The 27,373-nt window shown below is 38.5% G+C and overlaps 1 protein-coding gene across 2 annotated transcripts in view; it reads right to left on the bottom strand.

Moving 5' to 3' along the window:
• Positions 1 to 344: 344 nt before the first annotated feature.
• Positions 345 to 27,373, bottom strand: part of DISC1 (DISC1 scaffold protein) — a 190,305-nt gene continuing 163,276 nt past the window's right edge. The window contains exons 11-14 of one of the 2 annotated variants that reach the window (XM_054514371.1): positions 24,309 to 24,552; positions 19,223 to 19,267; positions 11,058 to 11,168; positions 345 to 3,074 (exon numbers count right to left, since the gene is read on the bottom strand). In XM_054514371.1, the coding sequence (XP_054370346.1) occupies positions 2,919 to 3,074; positions 11,058 to 11,168; positions 19,223 to 19,267; positions 24,309 to 24,552 (556 nt within the window). In that variant the 3' untranslated portion in view covers positions 345 to 2,918. Of the gene's footprint in view, positions 3,075 to 11,057; positions 11,169 to 19,222; positions 19,268 to 20,909; positions 20,986 to 24,308; positions 24,553 to 27,373 lie in introns of those variants that run through there. The other variant, XR_004979961.1, reaches the window with a different exon arrangement.

Genomic DNA, 27,373 nt, shown 5'->3' with positions numbered 1-27,373 from the left:
GGTGAGGAACTGAGGCAGGGCAGGCAGGACTTAGCTGCACACCATGACTGAGTCAAGCTGGGACCTAAGTGCAGGTTTTACCTGTCTGTACAGTTCACTGTGTGATACTTATTTCTCCCTCTCATACTGAGAAGAGCTACATGTTGCTCTCAGGCTTTAGTCTTGAATATGTCTTTAGACTGTTTTCAAAAGACATAACAGGCTAGCCCAAGCAGATGAATAACTGCTGTCAGCAGCACAATAATAGTCACACACATGGTTTCTTTCTCCTTTTCTTTCCTCCATTCGCTGTGATGAAGCTTCTAAAATGCTGTACACTGCACAGAATGCAAACAGACACTGGGTTAGTTAAAAACATACTTCTCTTTATTTGAAAATTTTCTATTCACAGATAAAAGGCAGCTGATACATTGCATAGTAGACCTTTTTTTTAAAGTATGCTTATTATCACATGTGTCTCAGAAAAGGGATGGTTACTGGCTCTAACTTCCCACAACAAACAATGAAGTTAATGGAACAATAAATTAAAGGAGTAGTAGTAGTCCATGTTACATATAAAATAGATGTTAACAGATACAAACATAACATCAATGATGACTGATTCAGTTTCCCTTCTCCTTAGAAATTCAGTGTCTTATTAGAGTGGTTGCCTAAACTGAGTTTTTATTAAGATGCAGTAGTGCTCTGAAGCTTTGAAACACAAAAGCTATACAATTTTTTAAATTGAATGGGAATGTCTTCAAGAAACCTTGCTAGTAGCAATGAGGGTGCTGTTCTCCTGCCCCTGTGATGGTTGGGTCCTATTCCTGTTGTTGAGCCCTTGCTGCTGCAAGGAGACAGACCTGAGGCTTCAGCTGTAGCTGATCCTGGCTCTAAGGCACTTCTAGGGCCTAACAACTTTACATTGCAGGCACTAAGTATTCAAAGGACAAAACTCTGCAGGGTGGGAGAGTGGGGTGTCATGAAACCTTAGTTTAGTGTACTGGCCATCATCCCTGGGACTGTTCTAAGGGTCCAATATAAATGCTCCTTGCTGGAAATGCAGTACCTGGGCCCTCTGTGGTATTGAACCCCAGGCAGCTTCTATGGGTGTTAAAGAAACAGTTTTAAGAGCTATCTTAACAGTTTCAAGAGTGTCTTGTCAGAGTGCTCTCTTTCCTCTTTACCCGAACTCATGTGGGTTTCCATGAGTGCTTTCTGGCAGGCAGGTTTTGCTCTGGAGCTGTTCCTGTGCGTGGGCTCAATGTCAGGGTGCCACCTGCACTTGTCTCCTGCCCTGAGCTGGAGGCAAACACCTTGTTCATCTGTTATGGGGAGCTTCAGAAAGTGCCAGAGCTGTGGTGGGGAGGTAGGTATTGAAGAGGGAGGTGGAGAGATAAACTTGTCAAGCAGAACAGCAAGAGATCTCCATTAGGGAACCAAGTAGCAGAGTCCATGCAAGCTGGAGCTCCAAGAGTCTTTACCACAATGTAAAGGGATGCTGGCCCATATATTACTCAGTGAGAAAAGTCAACCATGTTCTGAATTACAGGGCTGTAATGCAACCCTGAGGATCTGATGACGATAGAAACCACCTGAGCTCTCTGCCCTGCTTTGACAACCATATGCTCCTGGAGGCAATTATAATCCTGTTGTATGTCTCAGCTGCCTGGCACATTTTTTCCCCTCCCTCCTTCTGTACTCAACACTGAGGTAGAAGTTTCAACTAGCATTAAAACACACAAAAAATGAACAGGATCTTAGTGGGAAAGTAGTCCAATGACCTTCAAAATTTGCAACAACACAATGTGGCTATAAAATGTAACTGAAGTAGAAGAGTAATTCTAAAAATGACAGAAAGTATCAAAAAAGTACAGTATCCATTGCAAGACCTTTTCTATTGTATTTTTAAAAATTAAGATTTTTTTTTTTAATTCTTCCTCTGCAACAGAATTTTTATGGTATCAGAGATATACTGGTATCAAAGTAGAAGTACAAATGAATTTTTGAAGACATTAACTCATTTGAACAATTCTCCAGTTGGCTTCAGCTGAGTATTGCTTTTATTTCCTATAAAAATACATGTTTAACTATGCATGTGTATATATATTGACATACACGTCTTGCAAAAAAATCTGCATTCCTTCTGAAGCTCACAAGGAAGATCAAAGTAATGGTAGCAATCTTTACAACAAGATTTAAATGACTTCTTGTTCATACAATATTTAAATATAAGCAACACAAATCATCAACATAGGATTTTTTTTGTTGCTTTACAACCCCTGTAATACTAAAGAAAGTTTATATTAATACCTAAATAAATTGAGTTAAACAACTCCTATAGGGGCTGCTGTTAGTTACCTCCACTGTACTTAATACCACAGAGCAAATGAGATCCAAATTTCAGTTGAAAGAACACGGTTAGCTTGAATTTCACCCTATTGATTTAATTATTGGCAGGAATGTGAAAATACATTCAGTGTAAGAAAGCTGTTAAAGCCAAAGAGGGGAAAAAAAAGTTCTTATTATTCTTAGAGCTATTTTCCAAGAAATACTAGATGTTCCAGCTTTAATGTTGCATTTTAAATCAGGGAAAAAATCCATGAGTAGAGGAAGACAGTGTTTATGAGCCTTCAAGGAGAACACTTCACTGACATTAAAGGCAACTTTGCAGACTCACTTGAAATGTATCAATTTGTAATCTACACATTTACAGGAGCTGCTCTGCTCTGAAAGCTGTTTCCCAATCTGTGCCAAAACATATGAGGCTGCGTAGCACACTTCTGATGATAGACCTCCAGGCTCTGTTTCTCCATAATTGATTTAGTTATTAGTTATGCAGGGGAGAGAAGAGATCCCTGAGGCTTAGTAAAACAGTATTCAGTTACTAAAAGCAGCCCTTTGTGAATTAATGTCATCCTACCAGCTCTTTCTGCTCATTATTCCTTCAAGTCTTGTTTTCCTGGACACCAGCTGTCACAGAGGAAGTCTCCAGCCTTTTCTTCTCCTGCCTCCTTGGCTGACTGAAGTTGCACCAGCACGGTCTGGAGTGTCTCCTTCACCACCTGGATCTCCCTCTGCAGAGACTGTGCAAGCTTTATTAAGGAATATTATATAGGTGATTGGCAGTCCCTTTTCTCTTTCCAAGTTATTAAGTACATTCTTGTTCTGCTGTTCACAACAGATGGCCATGGCTATCTAATTGTAGCTTCAACTTCTTCCAAATTGTTTGGATTAAATATTAATACATTTCTCACACTTGCTAGCAAAAGAAAAACACAGGCAAACTCAAGTTCTCAAGTAGCATTATTTAGCAGTTTAAAAAAGGGAGGGGATGGGGGATACTGCTTGGATACTGCTCTCATGGGAAAAAAAGGAAGGAGACAAAAAATATTGTGTACCATGGAGGCAGCAGCACTAGGTGTGAGTTCCTGATGGATGGAGGGTAGAATTTTATGCCAAAGACACAGCCCAGGTGAAGGCAACAGGAGTAGTCTGAAACAAACCCAAGTGACCGCAGCTTGTGTGGCATTAGTGACCTCAATGTGTGCTATGCAAGGTGGGGTGGGAATCTAGGTAAGGAGCAAAATTAGCTTACAGCAGAGAAGTGTTTCTGCTACACTTACCTCCAGAAAGCTTTCATGTTAGCTGAATTATCATTATAATTATAGTGCAGAACACACAAACATAAAGCTATACAAGACTCCACAGGGAATGCTTTGAACAAGTTGAAAAGCAAAGAGGGCAGTAATGAGGTTGTACTGTCATGCATTAAAAGGAAGAAGGCCACCTGAAAATATCCAATAATTAGTATAAAATGCTTCATTTGGTTAAGAAAGAGTTTTCCACATTTCATTGTAGGGTTCCTGCAATGAATTCAGGAAGAAACTGATGGGGAATGGCTCAGCCTCTGAAAGAGACCTTCCACTTCCCTCTTTCCCAGCTCCACAGTGATGAGAGGGAGGGTGTCACATGGTGGCAACAAGGGGTGCAGACAAAGGCAGGACATTCACAGAGACAGTAGCAACTACTGACATGTGCACAAGCCTTTAAGGGACTAGGCTTCCTTGGCAGTACAGCTTTTTGTGCTATGACTGGGAATAAGTTTGTACTACCAATCTACTAGGCTTTCAGCTGATAATCTTAAATCAGCAACACTATCTACTGTTGGAAGAAGTTCAAGCTCAATGAGACAACCAATTTTATTCTCTCTTCTATAGCTTACTTTGTGTGGAGAAGAAAGCAAGCAGAGGCAAGTCAGAGCCTGCTGAAATAGTAAACCAATGATCAAGTCTATGAACAAACCTGAGGGCCCATCCCATCCCACTGAGGCCTCCTGGACAGGTATGGATGAAGGGCAAAGTCACCAAAAGACAGAAATTGGTTCATTTCTAGCAGTATGTTATCAAATTATGCCAGAATCTGACTTCAAGGGAAGTGAAACAGGATGACACTGAAACAATTCAGTTTCAAAAGTACAACACACAAAAATAATAATGCACAAGGACAGTCTGTCCTTTGCAGAGCTCAGACATTAGGAAATGTCGTTTTACTTGATCGCAATGTTAATGCACTGTCAAAAAGAAAGGATGGGCTCAGGTTATGGGACTGTAAAAACTGAGCTGCTACTTTTGAAAAATTGTGACTGGACCATGGTAAAGCTGTAACAACCACAGCTCTTTCAGGGAATCATTATTATGTCTTTGAAAAGTCTTGTCTGCTTTTGATTCTGTTATCAATTTCCCAAAACTTCATCTTTGTGTATTTACATGCATTTGCTATGATATTTTGCTCTTAATATGTTCATGCATTTTCTAATTTCTGGACAGCTCCATTAATCTAAAGGGCTTCTGTCTCTGATTATGAGTAGTAGCAGTACACACAAAGCTTCTCCTATCCTGGGATCACAAAGCACTGCACAAGGACAAATTAATTATGCTTTGCATCTTCTCTGAAGTAAGAAATATGATTATCCTCTTCTAAGTCCTGGATTCTCCACCTCTCTGCAAATTAATCATAAGTCTCTACTGAAACCCTAACTGTTAAACGTAAATCCTGCAATCCATGAACACCATAAACCTTCTGAAGTTTAATTCTGATGTGTAGTCTCTGGCTACATGCTGTTACTTGTAATATCCCAGGCAACTACAAAATTCTTTTCAAGTAGAGAGAAAAAGCAAAATTGAAATGTTTCAGTGACAGTGGCTGAGAAACCTTAAAGGATGGAAGAAAATGAGGAAGATAGGAAAAAACCTGTCAGCCAACAGAAAGATGGAGCAACAAAAAAAGATGACTGCATAGTCTAAGTATAGCAAGTACCAATAACCTCATAAATAACACCACAATCATATGTAGACAAGTAACTGTCAAATGGGCCTTTATGGCTAAGACAAATATATGGTATATGGCAGAGCATGGCATCTCTATCCGGACACAGGTTACATCTAGAGAAACAGCTCCACCCATTTTAAAAATGAAAATAAACAGTTTTGCATGGGTCCACATGCGTATGTGTCCTTCATGCACAAATTCTCTATCCAGTGCTGCAAATATTGAGCCAGTATCCAAGGCAGGAGTGAAAACAAGTTCCAACTAGGAATATTTTCTGGTTCTGCTGTCTTCTTCTGAAAACTGAAAAAAACTCCACATGTCAAAAAAGCATTAAATTAAAGTACTTGGGAACCCGTACAACCCATATTCAACAATGCTGCAGGTCTAACATTTTCTTGCTTTAAGCCTTTCACCTATTTAACTTTGTCTCTTTGAAAAACTTGAGCATCATCTCAGAGCCCATGATTTGCAAGCAGATAAAAAGCAGATCAAATTACTGTAGAGACTTATTTAAGCTTTGGAAAAAATGGGATCATTTTGCTCAAATGCAGCTTCTGATCTCTCAGCCCCAGATGTTCAGGGAAAAGAGACAAAAAGTAGATGTTATGGATCAGTTGCCTTCCTATAGGAAAGGTTAGAAACTGAGAGTACATGTTATAAGATAAAAGACATTGGAAGGACTATGAAGGACTACTACTGCTCTGAGATAAAGGCCAATGGGATTTTGGAAAGTAACTGCATTTTTTGGACATCTGAAGAAGAAATTAGTTCTTGAAGAACAGAAATAATCAAAAAGAGGTTTTTGTTTGTTCTTGTTTCTAACCTGGTTAACTATTCTGCGTGTTTCCAAAAGCCAAACTCTACTGTGCCTGCAGACAGAAGCTCAGCTCCATGTGTCACCACCTAAAATGCAAGTGTCACTTTTAACGCCAGGCACCAGCACCCTTGGAGAGGCTAACCCAGATGGAAAATAGCTCTGTAGAAAAGGACCTTGGAGTCATGGTGGACAATAAACTGTACACCGGCAATGTGCCATGAGGCAAAGGTGCCTCCCAGGCTGGATTAACAAAAACACAGCCAGCAGGCAGAGGGAGATGATCCTTCCACCCTAATCAGCACTTTTAAGTTCCTATCTGGACGTTGTGGGTTCCACAATAAGAGAGGACTTACTGGAATGACTCCAGCATGGGACCAGTTTAATGGACTTGAGTATCCATCACATGAGGAGATGCTGAGACAGCTGGGACTCTTCAACCTGAAGAAAAGAAGGATACTACCATTGTGTATAGCTGAAAGACAGGAATGAGGAAGAGGGAGCCAGACTCTTCTGACTTTTTTTTGTCCACTGACAGAACAAGAAGCAACAGTGAGAAATTCCAAGATAGGAAATTGAATCTGAATACATGAAGACTTTTTTTTGTTTGAAGGTGGTCAAACACTGGACTGTGTTGCACAATCAGGTTGTGGAGTGTTCATCCTTGGGGATATTCAAAATCTGACTGGACAACATCCTGGGCAACCTCCTCTAAGTGACCCTGCTTGAGCAAGGAGTTGGACCAGATGATCTCAAAAGGTCATTTCCAGTTAAATAATTCTTTGATTGTGTGTGCTACATGCCAAAGGACCAGTGAAGATCCAAGACAATTCAGTAAGTCTTTTGAATGACCTGGGTTTTGGCCTTTTTGAAGAGCATCCTTGGGAGCAAGGAAAAGATACTAAGTAAGTCCCTGCTGTTTCTGTGTGGTGTCACAGCAAGAGAGTAAAATGACCTTTGGAAATCCATCATTTCTCCTTACAAAATTCAGGGGTACTTGCAGTAGTGCAACCAATTAGAATTTTCTCAATTACCCCCTTGATTACTGTTGCCCTCCTTCACATCTATGTATGTTATTTCTATAAACTAAGATAATACCCCTCCCATGCAAAACCCAAAATATTCCCACAAAAACTACTAAACCAAAAACTGCAACAGAATGATTGCTACATATTGAAAAATGGAACCCCTGCAAAACCCAAAATACTCCCCCAAAAACTACTAGACAAAAACCAGAAACAGAATGACAGCTACATACTGAAAAACAGAACCCTTCAGTGGTCTGAATATCAGCTAATTTGAAATTGCTTGCTCCAACAGAAAGTGGAAGGCAAAGAAATTGCAGGACCTGGGTGGAAATACACTGACCTACCTTATCAGAGCATAAAATATAGAAGTGGAACCATGTTCTCTGTGTGACACACCGTAGGAAGACCTCACCCTCCTGTCATCTGAAATAAAATCAAAGAGGGTGCCATTGCCACCTCTAACTTTTGGAGGATTCCAAAATCTCTTAAAGGTTCACCCAGAGTGAGATTCCCCACTGAGCTACAGACAGGGCTAAAGTTTACACGATTCTATTGAAAACCTGCTCTGGTGCAAAACAAGACTGGTGTGGGAGCCTGCTGCAGGATAAAGGTGAATGACTAAACTTCTCAGGTCATTTTGCTAACCTATGTTTAGGTACAAAATTCTGCTTTCAGAATAACTGATTAAAATGCCCATTTTAGGGCAAGGAAAGAAGATTGTTTTTGTAATAATACTACAGCTAGGTTTTCTTCCAACAAAGCATTTTCACCAAGAGGAACTATTACATGCATTCAAATTGTCTATCAAAATGTAACTACTCATTAAGAACAAAAAATGACTGTGAAATTGCAATATAGGCTCCATTTAATTTTAGTGGGAATTCCAGGCCTTTACTGTTAGGAAAGTAACACCTCTCATCAGCTCTGCAGACACCATAATGAGTCACCTCTCATCCTTTGGTTTTTCCAATTAATGATGTGGCCTGTTTTCATACACTCATTAATGATCAACCATAACTGAGTATTTTGCAGGTTTATTTGGTTATACTACAAAGGATTTAGCAAATACGTCGTAGTGCTACAGAGAACTTTAACATCCACTCCCATGCCCCTATGGTTTGATGCTGTTTACAAAGAAGGGCAGTTTAATGGTTTTTATGAAAGATTTCAACAATAAATTAGAATTGCAAGTGGGTCTGTGCCTATACTCAGGGCCAAGAAATATCACTGGATTTCTCCTTTGTTCAAGTTGTGCTGCCACTTATGATGAGCAGCATGGTTGATTTAAGTGTGCTATGCCATCAAAACAGAGAATGAAAAACAATGACATCTGGGTTTTTTCTTCCAATACAAACTTAATTATTAATCAAAGCTATGACACACACTAAATACTGGAAAATGGCTCAAGAGCATCAGGAATTTCTTTTTCTCAGTGGAGTCTTTAGGAGTCTTTTAATAATCAGACCACGGGACTTATTTACATCTGTGCAGCTCCCAGTTAGATTTTTGACCTAATACATTTTGTAACATTTATGTGTAAGGCAGTTTTTAGGGAGAAATATGGGAATGGTGAAAATAACCTGTGAATGGACTTGGAAAAATTTATCCTGCTTTCATTACTATTTCAGGTCTTTAGGCTCCTGTTCTCAAAGTCCTCCAGATTTTAATGATAACTGCATGATTGTCCAGTATCTGTGATAGGAAATTGTTTTATCTAAAATCAAACAGATTACCATGCAAACAACAGATTCATCTATTAAATAAATTCCTCTACTGAGGCTAATTGCTGTCTCTTAGCTTAGTGCTAGTTCCTGCAATGCAGGCAAGTTACCAATGAGTGAAAGCTAATTTTATAGGCACTGAGCAGTCTTTATATTAAAAAAAACCCCAATCTACAGGTCTGTAGCACTGTGGTAGCTATTTTTCTCATTCCTTTTTGAAGTACAACACAGTGATTATATGTACCAGATGGTAACATTTTATGCACATTGACCTGGACTACCTCTGAAAAAGCAACTTAATGTTAATAAGGGGTAGCTGAATTGCTGAACTGCTTCTTTGTACATCTCTGTTTTTTAAACATGGTTTCTTATTTTGTGACTAATGGTCTTGCTAGGACCAGGATATCACATACTGTGCATTTCTGTATTTAGATAACATGAGCTGAATTTCACTGATAGAGGAAGTCAGATCTCTATCAGAAAAATGTGGCTTAAAATGAGACTAATCTACAACTCTCCTGAAATTTACAATTACTAATTTTATTTTTTAACTAACTCTTGCAGTGTCAACAGCTGTGAAGAAACAGGCACACTCCATAGAACATAAGAAACACTACTATTTCACATATATGTAGTGTACTATCTTCTGGAGACAAAAATGAAGTTTTCTGGCTTATTTCACATTACCTAGTAAAGTTTAGGTAATCAGTCACAGATGTGACAGTTCAGTTTGAATATTAACTTAAGTCCCCTGCAAAGCACCTATAACTTCAACCCTCAGTGTTCTGTAAGGGCCACTGAGAAAGCTCATTTGAGAGTAAATACATGCACGGGAGAAAGGAATTGGATGCTCTGCACACACACACGAGACACACCCATACAGCTCTGAGAATAATGCACTGGAGAAACACAACTGCAACCAAGCCTGAACACTGCAAGTATAATGAAAAGAATTTTGAATAATCTTTCTGTATATTGTGTGTATATGGAAATGCTTAGAAAAGAAACATTTACAGTGACAAATTACTGACTGGATTTCTCTCCTCCAACCCAAATCCCCTTCCCCCAGCACCATTCCTCCTTCCCTCTGCCCCTTGCACTGTATCCTTCTCCTACCTTTAAAGAAACCAAGTTTCTAGAATAGGAATTCTACAACGACTTGTTAGATGCCCAATTACTTAAATTACTTAAAACACAGTGGTATTTCCACACACTATTTATTCTCCTTTCTCTACACTATCCTCTGTAGGACTTTCCACCTTCTCTTAGCAGGAACTGAATCCTTTCTAGCACCATCACCACCCCTACTCACATTCAGATGTGTCCAAGGGGTCCTCTGCTAATCTCTGCACTTTGAACATATCTCTCTTTCTTTGTGATCCTCTCGACTGCCACCTCTTCTCTACTAAAACCTAACCAGCTCAGTACTCTCATCTTCCTCAGCTTCACTGGTTCTTGTTTTCTTTGCCCTTTCTTAGAAGAACAAAATCCCTTTTATGAAAGTTTTTCCTACGACAGTTACAAATGAAACAAAACTTCATGTTCTTAAATTTTGAAAGAAATGGCCAAGGAATTTCTCATAAAGGTTAAGCAATCTTCAGAAAAACTGACAGATAAAGCATAGAAAGAGATAAGTAAGAGGGCATAAGACAATATCTCATCTGTTTACTTGCACTGGAGTGTTAGAGGCAGATTATCATGTGTAGGATGACATATGATGCATCTGTTGCCCATTTTTTTAAAAAAGAAAAAACCCCAAACTACAGGTGACAATATACACAGTCTGAGTCAATAATGCAGCATCTAATTCAGCTAAATCATGTTGGGAAATGCAGGTGCATGGACACTCATATCCATGCAGCTTTTGGTGTGCTATGTATTTAATTATATGAGCATTACCAACAAAAGGCTTTTAACAGTAAAATAAAGGCTTTTCAGTACCCAATCGTAATTTACAAAGAACTAACTTCTGTTTAAATCAATTTTTTAAAAAATATGCATTATAGGAAAACTTACTACACAAAAATGCCCATTTCAGCAAGACAATAATTTCTCCCATTCTTAATGCATCTAACCTACACTAAGAACTAGCGCTCCACACCAATCTGACAGGCAAGTACCTCATGTGCATACTTACAGAGATTGATACGTATCCATAGCTATAGAGAAAAGGATATGAATAACTCCTTCATCAACTCTGCAGGCGGAACTTTGCAATTGATCTTCCAGATGCACCAATTTCTCACTTATTGCTTCACATTTTTCTCCCAACTCTGCAGAAAATATGAAGAACTCCTACAGAAAGTTGAAAAATAAAAGAAAGCACGTTTGCTGCTGACTGCACTTTTCTACATCAAATTTGCATCAAATTAAAGGGAAAATAAAATACTAGTAAGGGAATATGACACTTTGCAGCGTAAAGACATTGCCTAAAAGCAAATTCCCATTAGAGAGACGAAAAGCTGTTTCTATATAATAAATCGGTGATTAATCTGAAATGGAATGAGCTTGTGGTCTCAGTCTCCTTCCCAGCAGAAAAGTCACCACCTCACTTTCAGCAGATGATTAGGGGTGTGAAGACAACTACTCTGAATGTTCTCTCCTCTTGTCTCATCACAGCAGGGGAGGGAAGTCTCATGCTTACCACTCATTAAGGTACCCAAATTTCAAGTTTTTCATGTAAATAAATATGATTTATACTTTTAGGTCATGTAACTGTTTCAAGCAGCAACATTTTGGTAACTCTTATACACATAAAATGTACTTATATTTTTGAAGAAAAATCTGGCTAGATCACTTGAGGACTTTGCTCAAGCAGTAAAAGAAAATACAAAAGAAAAGAAAAATCAAAGTCTTTGAGATTACAAGATGAAACTGTACTTTTTTACTGAGTTATCATTAAACAAGACTAAATTTTCAAAAATAACATTTCTCTACTTAGAACTTACAGATGGCAAATACTTTTTCTATTTTAAACTGAGTATTTTAAACCAATTTCAAAGTCCTTCTCATAAGTTTTTTCAGATACATTGCACAAGGGTAATTGCTATTTTTTATATTTTGCATTGAGTAGTACTTTGAGAAATGATCCAAATAAGCAGAAAATATGAGAAGAGAGGAAAAAAAATCAATCCATTTGCACAGCTCTGAGACAAGCCTTTCCTCTCCCTCCCATGGCACCATAGTGCTGTCTACAGTAATGACAGGGGTTATTTGTAAAAAAATATTATGGTGCCAAGATGAACTTCTGCTAGAACCATGTTAAAAAAATGAGTAATTCATCAGCTGGAATCCAGAAAGCTGGACTGTCACTAGACCTAGCCTGTGCACTCATTAATAAAGCCAGCTTCTAATGTGGCCATATACTATCTGCATAAAATTTTTCTCCTCAAAGAAAAAAGTACTTGGGGTTCTTTGCACTTACCAGTTGCTATAAGACACCAGTGGTTGTTTAAGAGAAATGAAACCTTCAGTCAGAGGCCTTCCAAGAAATCATACTAATACATTTTGGAATGCTGCCCACTGTGAAACAATTTGAGTTTTGGTGAACACATTTACCAGATCTCAGTTGTGTGCTATCCTTTCACTTTGCATCTCACAGTACATTGCATACATGGGGTTGAATGCCAGAAGAGCTCTTCTTGCTGGCACATCCTCTGTTATGGCACTGAGCTTTACCCTTCTGCTTTCCTTGGGCCTTTCCCAGACATGGCTATGCAGCAGATCCCACTGGGACCAGCTGCAGCTCAGGCCCAGGACAGGTAGGTTGATTAAGAGGCTATGTTGCAAACCCCTGCAGCTCAGACACAAAGGAGCACAGAGTCCCTGGCTCTGTGCACAGGATCAGAGCTGCCACTTCCAGGCATTACCAAACCTGAGAACCTACAGCAGCACCCCACAGAATGTATGGATGTGAAAAAACCCCATTGTTCTTAAACTGAGAGCATGGCAGGAAAAAATAAACACTCTCCTTCCAGCAACTAGGAATGTCTTTTTCTGAAGACCAGTGACAGAAGATGAAGAAAAAGTCTTCCATCCAGCTACTAAATTATTATTCAGCATACCAGCAGGACTCCATGTGCTGTTACAGAGTGGGACAACCCAGGCCATTTGTATCAGTAGAAAGCTCTTAGGGAATCATTCTGGGACACACATGCAAGAACATATGACTGTTGTCCAAGAGAACTTAGGGCTCGGGCTAAACAAATCAGTAAATTGGAATAAATCAAACAGGTACTCTGAAAGCACATCTAAAATTATGACCACATAGAGAAAGCTCTGCATATGAAAAAATGCAGGGCATTCCTCCTGAATTACCACATTTTGGGTACATAAGGCATTGCCTAATAATGTAACAAAATCCTGTTTATTTTGGAAATTAGGCTAAAAGAACAATAAATATTAGGCAAACGTAATCAATCGTAACAACAATATGGGAAGGCAGGGAAATCTGAGAGTGTAAAAGTCAAATCAAACTTGTTTAGGTCTTTAAACATTTGAAACCAATTTAGTCATAACTAAATGGCTATGGCTGCACTTCAGAGCAACCAAAACAGCTCTGTAAGATTGAGGTTATATTTAATTACTCTTTAAATCCTAATAATGCAACTTAATTTCTGTTTATTACAGCTGTAATTGTGTATGAATGAACTATTTCTGTACCTACATAATCCAGCTGGATTTTTAGTTGAAATGAGAAGTTCCTCCAACACCTTAGACAAGCATCAGCTCCCAGGAATTTACTTGCAGGTGTCATGTGAAAAATGCACGAGAACCATTATATAAATTATGATTTTCCAAAATTTATATGAATAAATGAATAAATGTAAAAACAGAAATGAAAGAAACACAGTGCTTTCAAAAATACACAATAATTCTAAGTATTCAACCAATTCCATAGCTTCTGCCTCCAGGCCCTCATTTTAAAAAGGTTTGATAGCCCAGAGAAGTAGATAGAAAAGATTTCTCTTAGCGCCTTTCATGCCTAGTAACATCATCGGTAGCATTTTTATTTGACATTTGTCTATATAGGCAGGAAAACCCCTGTCAGTGATACACAAACTATTCAGAACAGCTCCTGGCTGGAAAGTGGCACTTTACACTGATCAACAATATCTCTAAGAGGAAAGTGGACTCTGCCTCAAGCTCAACTTACTCATAAAATACAACTCATCCAAGCTTGTAGGTTATGTCAATGCTACAAGATGCTGTAAGTCTGAAGACTTTGGTTATTTTTGCTCTAACGGCATTTTTAGGAAGCAGCTGGGAGAGAGCTGAGAGGCAATATTGTTTTATGGATTTTTCTCTGAACAGGGAATGTAGCTGGCTTGGATTTTTTTTTTCCCTCCAAATCCTTAAGCAGGTGAAAACAGCACAAATATGGGTGTGATTTAGTTTTTAAGGTGAAATTCTTCTGGCTTCTCAGGCAAAGTAGAAATTCTCATTCTTTCTCAAAGACATGAAAGTCTGATGCAAGAAATGGTAAAAACAGACAATGTTCCAGCTGATGCACTGCTGTAACATCAGCATATTGCATCAAGAGCAGAGGGAATGGTTTCCACTTTCATCTTCTGTGTTTTGTTTTACCCTTTTGCAAGACATTACAGCCACCTATGAGCAACAGCTCCTTGACAACGTTACTTGAGGAAAATATTTGATCAGCTTTTCCAGTACAAACACTTCCTATGCTCCTCCATCTAGTTTAGCAATTTTCTATAGAAGAATTGGCATTGTAGTAGCTAGATTAATTTAATTCTATTTAGGATTAGAGTCTATATTAGTCTTTGGTGGTTGTGCTGAGAAGAACAATTCCCAGATATATCCTTAAAATTCATTCTTCCTACAGAAGAACTTTTGTAAAAGGGCATTGCCTTACTTCCAAGCAGCAATATCATAATCCAAATAAAATATAAGCTTTAGAACACCTTCTGCAGAGTCAAAGCCAGATTTCTTTCACGTGCACTATACATCCTTGGCCACATAATAGTTAAAATAATTCAAAGTAACGTAAATAACAACTACAAAAAGGTGTCCTTGCAGGCAGATACTTCACATTATGGCACAAGGTTTAGAACAGTGATCTACAGTTGACAGAAGCGCTGCATGCTTTCCCTTGACCCTTGCAGAAGTTAATGGCAACTGTCAGCACTTGAAACTCCAGAATGTTAGGCCACAACGTATCTTAAATAATTACTAGAAACAAAATGCAACCATCCATATTTGTCCTGCTTGAACAGATGCTTCAGCCACATGCAGGCTAAGTACACATGCCCTTAGATAAATGAGCTGCATGGCCATGAGGTGACCACAGTGCAGGGGAGGAGCAAACAAAAGAATCTGTTCCTCCTCTGCATCCCAGTTTTACTGACCCACGTGCATTGTCCTGGGCAGCTGTTGTAGATGAGGAAGGCCACTGAGATGCTCATGACCAACACCAGCAAGGCTGTCCAGGAAGCAGCCAAGGAGCACCAGAGCCTCTCTGTCACTTGCAGTGTGACCAAGCCTGCTGTGACTGTCCTCAGCTGGTGTCTGCATGCACGGCTCTTAGCAGATGACAGGGCTAAGTGGTTCTGGTTGCAGAGTACAGACTGCTCCAGGGCTAATGTCCCCTTGCAGTGAGCAGATTTTCTTCCTGCTACAAACCAAGATGGTTACATTCCATTTTACCCTTACATAGCACACAACAATAACTAATAGTTCTCCTATATATCATTATGTGGTTTTATATATATATATCATTATATGTTTTATGTGGTTGAAGACTTTGACTTTCAACTAGACTAGGATTTCTAAACTTTTTATTTCTATTCCTTTCCGTCTTTTCTTCACCATGTTCCTGTCTTCCATAGAGGGAGATATCCAGACTAGAGCCATAGTCCTCTGGAGGCTTTGGCATTCTCAGCTAAGCACAGTAATTATTTCTGTCTTACAACTGACATTCCCAGTAATGAGGCTGCAAGTGACATTTGCCCTTTCTTCCAACACAATGAAGGTAATGAATCCCACTATATTTGCAGTCCACTATAAACATAGATTCTTTTTCTGCAGTATTGTCAATTTAGCTGCTATTTACCATCTGTATACATAAATCCGACTCTTTTTCTCCCTCAAATGTAATTTGCACCTGTCTTTCAATATATCCCTTCTTATTGATTTCAGACTATTCTTTCAATCTATCAAGACCATTTGGAACTCTAATCCTAATTGAAATTATGTTGACTGGCACATAAACTCCTGGCTTACCTCCTTTTTAAAGGCAAACACAAAGTCTGCCTTTACTGATCCCTTGGGACTTCAAGCTTCCTCTAGGAGTTTTCAAAGGAGCTTGTTAATGGTTTGGAGATTGTTTTTCTTGGCTCCCATGTGCTCAGGAGAAATTTCATCAGTCTAGCCTCACTTGAGTACATCTCATTTGCCTTTGGATCTTTTACTCTTGCTACCTGGTAGTGAATACTAGGAGCACTACATAATTGGGCATAGCTTATAATCTTTAAAAAGACCAAAAGCACAGAGAATAAGAAAGAAAAAAAATTCTGATCTCATTTATTTTCTTATTCACCTTTCCTATTAGAAAGGTGCTTCACCTTTCACTTTCCATGCTTTCTTTCACCTTTCCCTTGCATCTAACTTATCCCTGAACTCCCTTGTCATTTCAGATGTCTTCTGTTTAATGTAGCTTAGCATGCTCAGGGGTCTTGCTGCTTCACACTTACACTGAGCAGTATGCTTCTAGACTCATTCTTACAAACACTTTTGTCTTTTCCTTGTCAGAACTTTTGAGCCACTGAAAAACTGCTGATATAGTCTGTGACTGTATTTGCACTTTTCTGCACCAAAAGAAGATGGTGCTACACTATAAACCTGATGTCTTCTGGACAGTACCAAAGAAAATCTGCTGAATCCTACTCCTACAGAGTCTGTCCTACAGAAACTCCCCTGTTGCTTCCCTGATTTTGTTTAGATGAGCTTTTCTTTCATGGAGGCATCTATCTAACTTCTCTCAGAAGAGGGATCAAGGCTGTTTCCCAGTTACTTTTGCTCTTATCACCTTCCACTTACAGACCACTCCCTTGCTCCATCAGTGTGGTTATATATATTTAGGAGACTTCAGCACTACAACACACTCCCCATTTTCTCATACGCAACAATTTAGGCATAAAGCCTTCCAGCCAGCTGTGACCTACCTCTTTCCCACCATAACATACTTTTCCCACACTCCCTTTGCTTGGACTGATTCCTAACCCTTCTCCACATGGAAGTGTTAAATGACTCATCAGAATTACAGTGGGGTTGGCAATCCTTCCCTTTGTGTATCTCCCATTACAGCTACAGAGGAGTGTCCCTGGAAAAGCATCTCTGCAGGAATAGAGTTTTTCACTGCCTTCCAGCACCCTGCTGTGGCCTGACAGCAGTCTTCCTATTCTCATCCCTACTAGACTGAAGATATTCCCTAATTGCAGACTTTCTAAAATGAGAGCACACTACTGCACTGGCTCATTTAATTACACTGGGACAATTCCAGCTCCTGCTGCGGGAGGATGAGGCTATTTACTGACTTACCAATAAAAATTCACAGTGGGTCAGGACTTGGATAAAGAAACAAAAGTACCAAACTGTTTTCCTGTGTCCACACCCTGCTGTGCAAGGAGTAAGTAGAGCTGGGTTTCATTTATAGGTGGTTCCTAGTGTTGTTCATTCCCATCTCTGTTCCCAAGGCACTAAGATGCAGGAATGACTTAACTGGGTGCTCTCCTGCAGGGAGTGAGGAGACTGACCAGAGAGAATTAGGGGACCAGAGCACCAAAGGTACATTTAGGTAAAACCTTGACATGGTACAGGCTGCTGACACTTTCACAGAGCTTTGTGGAGAGCTCTCTACAAGTCACCATCAGTCCAGCTGTGGCAGTGTGGTAGAGCCTGGCTTTCTACCATATTTCCTTTTCTTTTATTTCTATTGTTGCTTTATATTCTCTTTATGCACTTTTGTCCCCCTCCACCAAAACTTTGAAAGTCTCTCTGCTTCTGAGGACTTTAAGATATAAAGCTCTTGGTGCACACTTCTACAGTGGCAGCCCTGTAAACCTGTGACCTCTGATGCCCTCAGTATTTTGCCCTGATGGCAGTAGGGCTTTGTGCTGCCTTTATCCCACAGGCTTCCCTGTCCCTATTTCATGTCATGTATGGACACAAGCAGCCACACAGTTTATCTATAATTCACAGCAAAGTTCACTTATCAGAAAGGCCATTTGCATTTTCTGCAAGGTTCACCTTCATTCTCAAGGCTTCCTGTTTTTATTTATGCTAAACTCACACACAGCCAAGCAATCTATCCTAGGTGTGTCCCCATGTCACAGTCTCCTTGAACACAAAGTCAACAATCTGAGCTTGGTGTTGCAGTTAGATTATCCTTCCTGGATCATTCCAGCTGCTCCACAGTCTTTGGATTCACTGGTGGGAATCTAAAGAAATGCCTCATCTGAATAGTTATCCTAAATTTAATATTTATTTATTTAATATTTACCTGGTTTGGAGCCCTTGACAGGAGGCATGTATGCTGCTATGGAAGGTGAACTGGGGGTTACTTGAACATGTAATTTATTTGCTGGCTGGACACAATGCTTGGATACTAAATTTTCTTACTATGTAAGTTGCAACCCAAGGCATACTGATATACAAATGGATCAGACTGCAACAGTACAGCTCTTAGACCCAGGGTAACTCTTCTTACACATGTATTAAACTCTTAGTATGTAGGTAGACAGTTTTTTGTATGTTGGCAGGTTTTTCTCATAGGCCATGCATCTCATGTCGCTCAATTATCCTAGCTTTCTTAAATACATGCACTAGGTTCTCAGATCTTGTTATTTGTGAAAATGGTGTAAAATTACAAACATCCAGTATTTTTCTTTAGATGAAATTCCTATTACTGTGTATTCTGCTGCACTATGCTTGCATACTTCAAAAATAAATTCAAAGGTATTTTTAGTGGCACACAAGAAAACAGGCTAAACATCATGACAGTGCTACAGTGGGGCTGGCTAAATATTACTGGCTCTTATTTTCCCCAGTGTGTTCATCCTGTTGTTGGTATGTGTTAAAAATATTAGCACAGGTTTTAACTATAAACTCCCTGAAATACTCAGCAATCACACCATTACCTTCAATGGAGGAAAAAAGAAAAAAAGGAATGGGCCCACTCTCGTTGTGATTGTGTTGCTTTTTCCAAGTGCTCACACAAGTGCAATTTCTAAGCAAAGGTAACACCATAAACACAAGTGTCATTTATTCTAATTGAGACAAAGAAAATTCTGTACAATATCACCACTTTATACTGCCTAGGAAACACTTACCTCAGATAAATGACCCTCTGTTCCAAATGAAATGTCTTCCATAACCTGTTAGAGATAAACTATTAAGTATATAGTAGATACAAGCTATATAAACAGTATGATTTTAATGGAACTTATAAAAACCATTTGGCACAATAAAAAGTTATGTAAGCTGAAAAATTGCATCAATTTTCTTCACATGCATGAAAGACTTAAATTGCATTTATAATGGGACAGTGGCAGCCTCCCAATATTTAAAACTATATTTGAATACATTTTATTAAGGCCTGCTTTGGCTTCTCACTTAAAACCCACAAGGAATACTGCCTCTAAAACTGAATGACTAACTATAGATTGAAACAAACTTTACTATCAAGCTCTTGCAGATCTGTACACCACTCAAGAGTCTACAGGCTTTTCTTTTTGGTACAAACTCTGTAAATTATCTTGGGCAGGAGAATGAGAGGCCCAATCAATGTTTCCCATTGGTAACAAATGCTATAGTCAGTTCTTCAAAATTTCCTTCATCTGTGAAGTCTATAAGAAATTAGCCAATGTTTCATTGACTGGCTGAGGAGTGAAGAAATTTGATATTAGCATCATTGGGAAATCATTAATACTAAACACACATAACAGTGTTGTTGAATAATAAACTGAGATAGGAATACTGCATTGGTATCCACACACACACACACAAATATATAAAGATATACATAATAAAAGTGCAAAATCATTAATCTGCCATAAAATCACAATTGTTACTGGATACTATTTTCAGCAATCAATCTGAAAAAATGGTTTAAATTTCTCTTGCCTGTAATATTAGTTTTCTGATGGTATCTTTACTGCTAAATTCCACATAAGCATTAAGCTTCCTGAGGTGCTACAATCCCTACCTAAAGAGCCAGCATTTTTACCAGCAGAACTCCACCCCAGGCTCAGATGCAGCTGAGGGGCACCGTGCAACACAGCTCCACACGTGGCTGTGCAGTGAGGATCTGACCATTGTGGACAAGGCAGCTGCCTCCTGCCACTGACATCCTTTTTAGCTGGGATCAATACAAGAAACACACAAACGCTGACTTTCACTAATGCTTCATGCTGACATTTAAAAATAAGATTAAAATTTAAATTTCCAAATTATTTTCTAAGCTCCACAAATACAGCATTTAATTAAAGCTCAAATGAATGCAGAGTTTATTTAGCCTTCAAAAGGCTTTGTCCTTTACACATTACACATTTGCCTCCTGGACCACAGGCCATCCCAATGCACAGTAATCAGTTACAGTCTGCTCACAAAGGCTTTCTTGGTGCTTGCTAGCACTAAATTCTGAAAAATGTTGTATCACGTTCTGTGATAACTTCTTTTTAATGGCAGACACCACATTAAATATTATTTTTTGTGATGGTCCATTTGGTATCACTTAGACCTCAGTAACTTTTAAAAATTTAATCTCATGAAGACTTTACAATATAGAACATTTTCCAAACACCAGAGTGATCTTCAACAAACCCCAAAACATCACCCCAGATGGCTAAACTGAAGTATGCAGAGATGAGGAAAAAGACAGCTGATCTTATCCTTATCCCTGCTCTCTACTTTCTTTGTGATGAAAAAGTAAGAAATTAACTACAAACAATTCTGATGGGACAACTACCAAAAAATGCTGACTTACAGAAGGTAAAACTACTGAATTTTGGATTTTACCTTGTAACTTTAACCACCTCAATTTTCTTGAAATCTAGTAGGTGTTTCTTTCCTTCATAGTGATTAAGAGGGAGCACTGCACAGCATGCCAGAGAGCAGAAGAAGAAAAAAGGATAGGTCAGGAACTCAAGCCTGCAGGTGCACACATAGCCATGTTCATCAGGTTACTTGCTGTTAGGGAGGTTCCAGCACACACAAATCTCTCAGTTTATTAGTGATCACTGGTGCTTTGCTGTTTTAAAAGCTCTTTATGAAAGTGTTTGCTTACACATATATTATCAAGAAGAAAAAAAATAAAGCAAGATATTATAAGGCGTGGAAGAAGCAGTCATTAATGTCTGAAGAGAAATGAAATGATGCTGTATATTTTAGAAATCCCCCAGATTGCATCTAACCATGTAGTAATGATCACTGCAATTTCCACCTCAGTTTAAAAGCATCAAACATATGTGGGATGAAAACCGAAACCCACCTTAAATTGTTCAGAGGCTTAGAAGAAAATCAAGCCAAATACTCACAAAAAGTCAAACTACAACTGAAATGATGGGACACCTTAATTTCACCAACACAGCTACCAGCTAGAAAGTACACACTTATATGAGAATTCAAGAATCAACATCAAATACATTCCACATGACTGAGGGTAGCAATATTGTCTGCAACTTTGCTCCAGTCTTTTTTCTAATGCTAGCCTAATGAGCCCAATGAGTTATCTTCAACTGAGAGAAGCACACCTTATTTAAGTAACTCAGAGTGGTTCACAGGATGATTTTTGCTGGCCCCATTTTATTTAGCTTTTACTGAAACATCATTAATGATGTTGCAACAAACTGAGCTGCCAATGCATTTGATTTTCATCCCTAGTTAACAGACAGTGTTGTAATGGAAGGCTGATTTACTGAATTATTCTGGGATGCCAGTCTACCACAAAAAACTGTAGAAAAAAATCATCAGTGTCTTAAAAAACACACTTATGAAAACTATAAAACAACTGTTGACAGTTAATAAAGCTGTGCTCACATGATAGTAAAATAACAAACTTTCGAATAATTTATACCTTACATATTTTTGTACCAGAACATGTCATATTTTATGATTTAGTGAGGCTATTTAATTAAAAATGATAAATGGCCCCTCTGCAAAGCAGTATCTGAGGATCTACAAGAAGGGCTCTTTCATCTATTTTGCTGTTATTATTACTGTTATGTTTCTTACTTAGTTTTTCTTGCTTTCAAAGTAAACCTATGGAGTAAGATACAGTAATATGCAAGAAAACTATTTATAGTACACATCAACAAAACCAATATTCACCTGGCACTAGTGCTTAGCTCTATATGATACAATAAATAAGTGGAGAGCTTCATTTATAGAATTCCACTGTAAAGTAAATAAATCACCTGGGTCTGTAATGTACTTTCCATGGCATATATGCACATATGTTATTATCAGCCTTTCCTATATTGTCTTGAAGTGATTAATTCAGTAAACTCTAAGTACAAAGAACACTCTTTCCTTCTGCTTCAGTGGCCAATGGTGCTCTCTAGGAATTCCCTGAGGGGGAACAGAGGTTGTGCCACAGTTGAACAGCATAGTCATTCCAGAAACACGGCAACCACAGCAAGCCATTCCTCTCACAGGGGCACCACAGCCTTGTTAAATAATGTGAAACCATGTATTTTGACAAATACATGCTTTTCTATTAGGTATCCTCACTTGCTGATAAATGGCTATGAAAAGGTCCCTTGCTAATGGCTAGGAATAAGTTTTTCCATGGAAGTGATAAAAATGGCTAAATTGAGAGACTACACACCACATCACTATTTTTTTTTTGCCATAAATATTGAATTATTTTTAAATAAAAAGTCACTACCATATAACAGAGCATTTAAATGCTTCAGAAGTGGTTTGCTTTTCAAGTCCATTTACAAATCAAAACAAATTTTTTCCTTGCACTTCAACATGTTCAAAACCAGAATTTAGCATGATTTGTGTCAGGTTTTTTCATTTGCTTTTATATTCCGCCTTTTGATGAACTACTAAGAGATGTCAGGGAATAATCTGTGATGGCTCTTCTCTAAAAGTTTAGATACTGCCTGTCACTGTAAATACAGTTTCCTCTTCCATTCAAGATGTGGGGAATCATCCCTCAAGTCCCACAGATCTCTCCACAACCAGAAGTCATCTCACTTCAGCTGCCCAGCTGCCATTCTTGGATGGCAAGGTTGATTTCCTAGGAAATAATCTGGGTTTGCAGGGGTGAAAGGGGTGATAATCTATAGCACAAATATCAGGAGTGCTACAGAAACAGTCACAAAATACCAAATACTCCAGAGCTTCTAAGCACTTTTGAAAGAGGAGCCCAGCTTTCCATAACCAACAGAACTCCTAATATTATTTCAGTAGACTCATAAAAAATATGCTAAGGCATTGATGGAGGTGGAATCAAAGCCAAGGTGACTATTTCTAATAAAATTTTCTCTCTGTGAAGCCAGTCTGTAAACCATTTGCCCTGGGAAAAGACTGCAAGAACTACTGAAGACCAATATAAAACCAGAATTTTACTAACAAGAGGAGATTTTACAGTCAGGTATGGGTCTGCTTTTCACTAAAACTCAGCCAGTATAAATGCAAAATTCGGCATCAGATTTCAGAGCAATGCACAATTCAATGGCTCTTAATATCAGATGCAATTAAGCATAATTTAAATTTTTTCAACTTAATTCCTTGCTAATAAAACTAACAACTGCTGTTGGAGGGTCTTTTTGTCTCAGTGGTGCTGTTGGGTGATGAAGATTTTTTAGCAGCTTGTTGACATAGGCAGTACAGTTAAAAGACTATTAGATAATGGTTGATTTTTCAAGCAGGGATAGCGTTCCAGATCAAAACATGAAAACATAAAAGAAATTTGTCAAACCTTCTAAGCTTCATTATTTTTTCCTCCTTTTAATAATCGTTGGATGCTGTAAGCCTATTAGCATCTATTAGCTCAGAAGCCTTTGACCATTTCACTAAGGGAGGAAACGTAACTCTCTCTCCATGTCAGCCAACAATGACCCAGGCTAACAAGTCAGCAGGACCAGCTCAGAATGAAACTCGTTGGTGAGATGAGGAACAACTAATAATTTTGCCTAAATAGTTTTTCCTTTAAATCCTGATGTACATTCTGCATTTATTGCCTGAATAATTTCTGCATTTTAAAAAGACTGATGGTAAAAGGGAAAAGGGCTGAGGGACTTCTGAGAAGCTAATAAGCTATTTTATTCATGTCCCAGATTGAAAGCCAGATGTTAAGTTCATACTTAACCTGCCCTGCTGACCCATCACAAAGATTCAACTCCTCCTCTCAACAGGAAAACCAGCAGTATCCCTTGAAATACAGCTGCAGAGTACTTCAGATACCTCTTTCAGCTCCCTGTGTTTGGGGCAGGAAACAGCACCCCACTCTGTGCCCTTTAGAAAGTGACCTTCTTTTCTTTTTTCAGAATCAGGTGGGGCATCAGCAGTCATCTCCATCTCATCCATTTGGTTCTCTTCTTCCTCAAAACCACAGCAACTGGCTTCTTTCAGCTGAAACCCTCGGATCAACAGCTGACAGGCCTCCAAGTCAGCTTCCCACACTCTTTGGAGCAGCTGGCTCCCACAGCTGAAATAAAAGCCAAAAGAAAATAAAACTGCAGTTCAGGGAAAATAGTTGCTATTTCAAGTAACACTCGCAGTAACTGCTTATTATAGACAGAAAAGTAAAAACAACCAAAAAACCTAACAGCACCTCAGATACTCCCACAGAGATAACACTGCTGTATCAAACTGAAAAGCAGCAAAATTATTGCCCTATTACAAAGCAGATGATAGAAAAAACTGCTTGGGTTAAGATGTTGCTTCCAACTGCACAGCAAACACTGGCTATGTGAGACTTCCTTCTGTTCTTCAGACACAGGTTCAGGGGCCTTGCCATCATAACCAGGGCTTCCTTCACAATATCTGAAACACAGGCCTGTGTATCCTGCTCCCATGTGGCTTTGCTGAATTTGATGTAAAAGATCATGTGTGAACAATCACTCTACTTACTGCATTAAATCAGGTCTAAGTTTTGGAAAGTAGGTACACTAAATTTCTTATTAGACTAAAATGTGCTTACTTCAGCACTGGTGAATCAGATTAGACTAAACCACAATGGTCTCCCTTTTTTGAGTCTTATATTTTTTGAGTGCTGTTGTTATCTCTTACTAATGTGCTTTGGTTTCCTTCTACTTTGTTAGGCTACCAAAACAAAAACCAAATTCAAAATACAAAGCCTCTAAAACTTTTCATCTATTAGTCATCTCTCAAACATGTACATTATAAGTAATGCTCCTGAGATCCAACCAAAAGTTATTTCCACCTGAAATAAGTGGGACTTCTGAGTGTACATAGATTTTGAGAACTGAATACTAACATCATACTGTTTGTAAATGATGTGGCCACATCTCCATTTTATACATGTTGTCTCAAGGGAAGCCAATGAGTAGGTTGCTTGCTAAAATAAAGTAGATCAGTAGCAGAGCCTGGGATGGGACTGAGAAGTGACTATTCCCATGGCAATCCACACTTTCAGACAGATTTCAGTGCTAATAACTGCAATATTTTTTCACTCTTCTTTTTCAAATTATAAAATTTACTATATAAATACTATATTGTGAGAAATTTTAAGTGACTTAGAAGAAAAATAACTATTTGATTTTAACTTTTCTGACTAAATTAAGTACCAGCTTATCTTTTATCCCAAACAAAGGAAAAAGAAGCTACACTTCTCACAATGAGTTCATTAAACTAATACAAGTATGTTTTTAACTCCACAAATTCTACAAGATACCAAGCTGTAAAAATCACACAGCAATATACTGAGACTGAAAGCAAAATCAGGCTTCAGAAGCTGAGCTATTTGATTTGTGCTTAAGAGTCAGTATATGTGTTTATTGAAGGCATAATGCAGCAAGGGGTCCACAAATTGGTCTCCCCCAAGGAGTTCAAAGTATCACTAATTAGAAGGGAAAAATGGATTACACATCTGTGTTCCATCCAGGTAGCATTTCACTTACCAAGCCAGAAAAATAAAATAAACCCTGCTGTTTCCCTACTTGTCAATCACATTATCATAGTTACACAGTCAAAACATTTTCCTGCAGACATACATAAGCTCATTTACTTGCTTTTTGAAAATGTTTGTTTGCATCTATATATAGCTGATTATTAAAAGCTAAAAAAAAACCCCAACACTCTAGAGAGCTAAATCAGAATTTCTAAAGGATAACTTGTTTTGGCTATTTAATTTAATGAAGAGCTTTATTGACAAAATTAGGGCAGAGATGGTGACGTATGCAGGATTTCACAGTGGGGAAGATGAACAGCATGTATAACAGTACAGCGTAATGGTGCCTGGGCTGCTGTTATTTGGCCCTGACTCAGTGCATGGGTCAATGTGGTTTTGTCTGTGTCTAAGTTTTAAATGCATTTTAGTGATCAGCAGTTACTGAATCTACTGCGAACAGATGGCTTTTATTTGAAGGCTATCATTGTTTTATCATGGTATTTGTGAAACTCTGATACAACTTGAACTAAGGTGCTAAGATGTTATGCTGAATTTTTCAACCAAAATCAGTGAATGCACATACACTTGGATACTCTGAACAGATCTAAGCCCACCAAGATCTAACAGATCTAAGCCCATATCAAGGCTCCACCTTTTAGTCTGTATTTTGGAATTCAGCGCCTTGAAGCATTTTTCAAACACACTTTTGGAATGAAAATTACTTTAAAGCTGCAAATAGCTAACACAGAGACACATTTCAAATGATTATTACCAATTATGTTGTCCCCAGCATGCAAAAAACTAGCTTTTACATCAGGTGTTAAAAATTAAACTAAACTGAATTTCAGAGTTTGGTTTATTCATTTTCAATCCATACTAAAAGCGCATTTGCAGTCTCCATGAAGCCTCCATGGGTGGCTGTACAGAACACTGAGAGATTTTTCAGGTATGAAACGTTTCAAAATGATGGATCGAGTCTGGATGAGATTTTACATTATTCCTATACTTATAAATATTTCATGATGTATCAACACCTCCAGGTGTTATATGCCTGCCTGTATATTACTATCAAAGTGGCATATGTGGCAAGTTCAATGAAGGTATCTGGAACAATCTGCTGGAATCCACAACAAATCACAATCCATCAACCATTTACATAGACCCAGTGACACAAAGCATACCTTAATCACCTGCTGATTCTGAGCTGCCAAGAGCCAGAGTGCAAGGCTTTGTACAAACACCAAACACATTAGAATGATGGCCTTTCCCTCAAAGCAACTTTTCTCTTTCAAACAATCAGCAAGAGCTAGGATACAGATGAGGATGTTCAAAAACACAGTGGACTGGACATGGCATGTTAGTTACAGTTCTGCAGTTTAATTAGTTACACGAGTAA

The sequence above is a fragment of the Molothrus ater genome, chromosome 3, assembly GCF_012460135.2.
Source record: "Molothrus ater isolate BHLD 08-10-18 breed brown headed cowbird chromosome 3, BPBGC_Mater_1.1, whole genome shotgun sequence".
NCBI classification, from domain to species: Eukaryota; Metazoa; Chordata; class Aves; order Passeriformes; family Icteridae; genus Molothrus; species Molothrus ater.
This window is presented reverse-complemented; position numbering and strand designations above follow the sequence as displayed.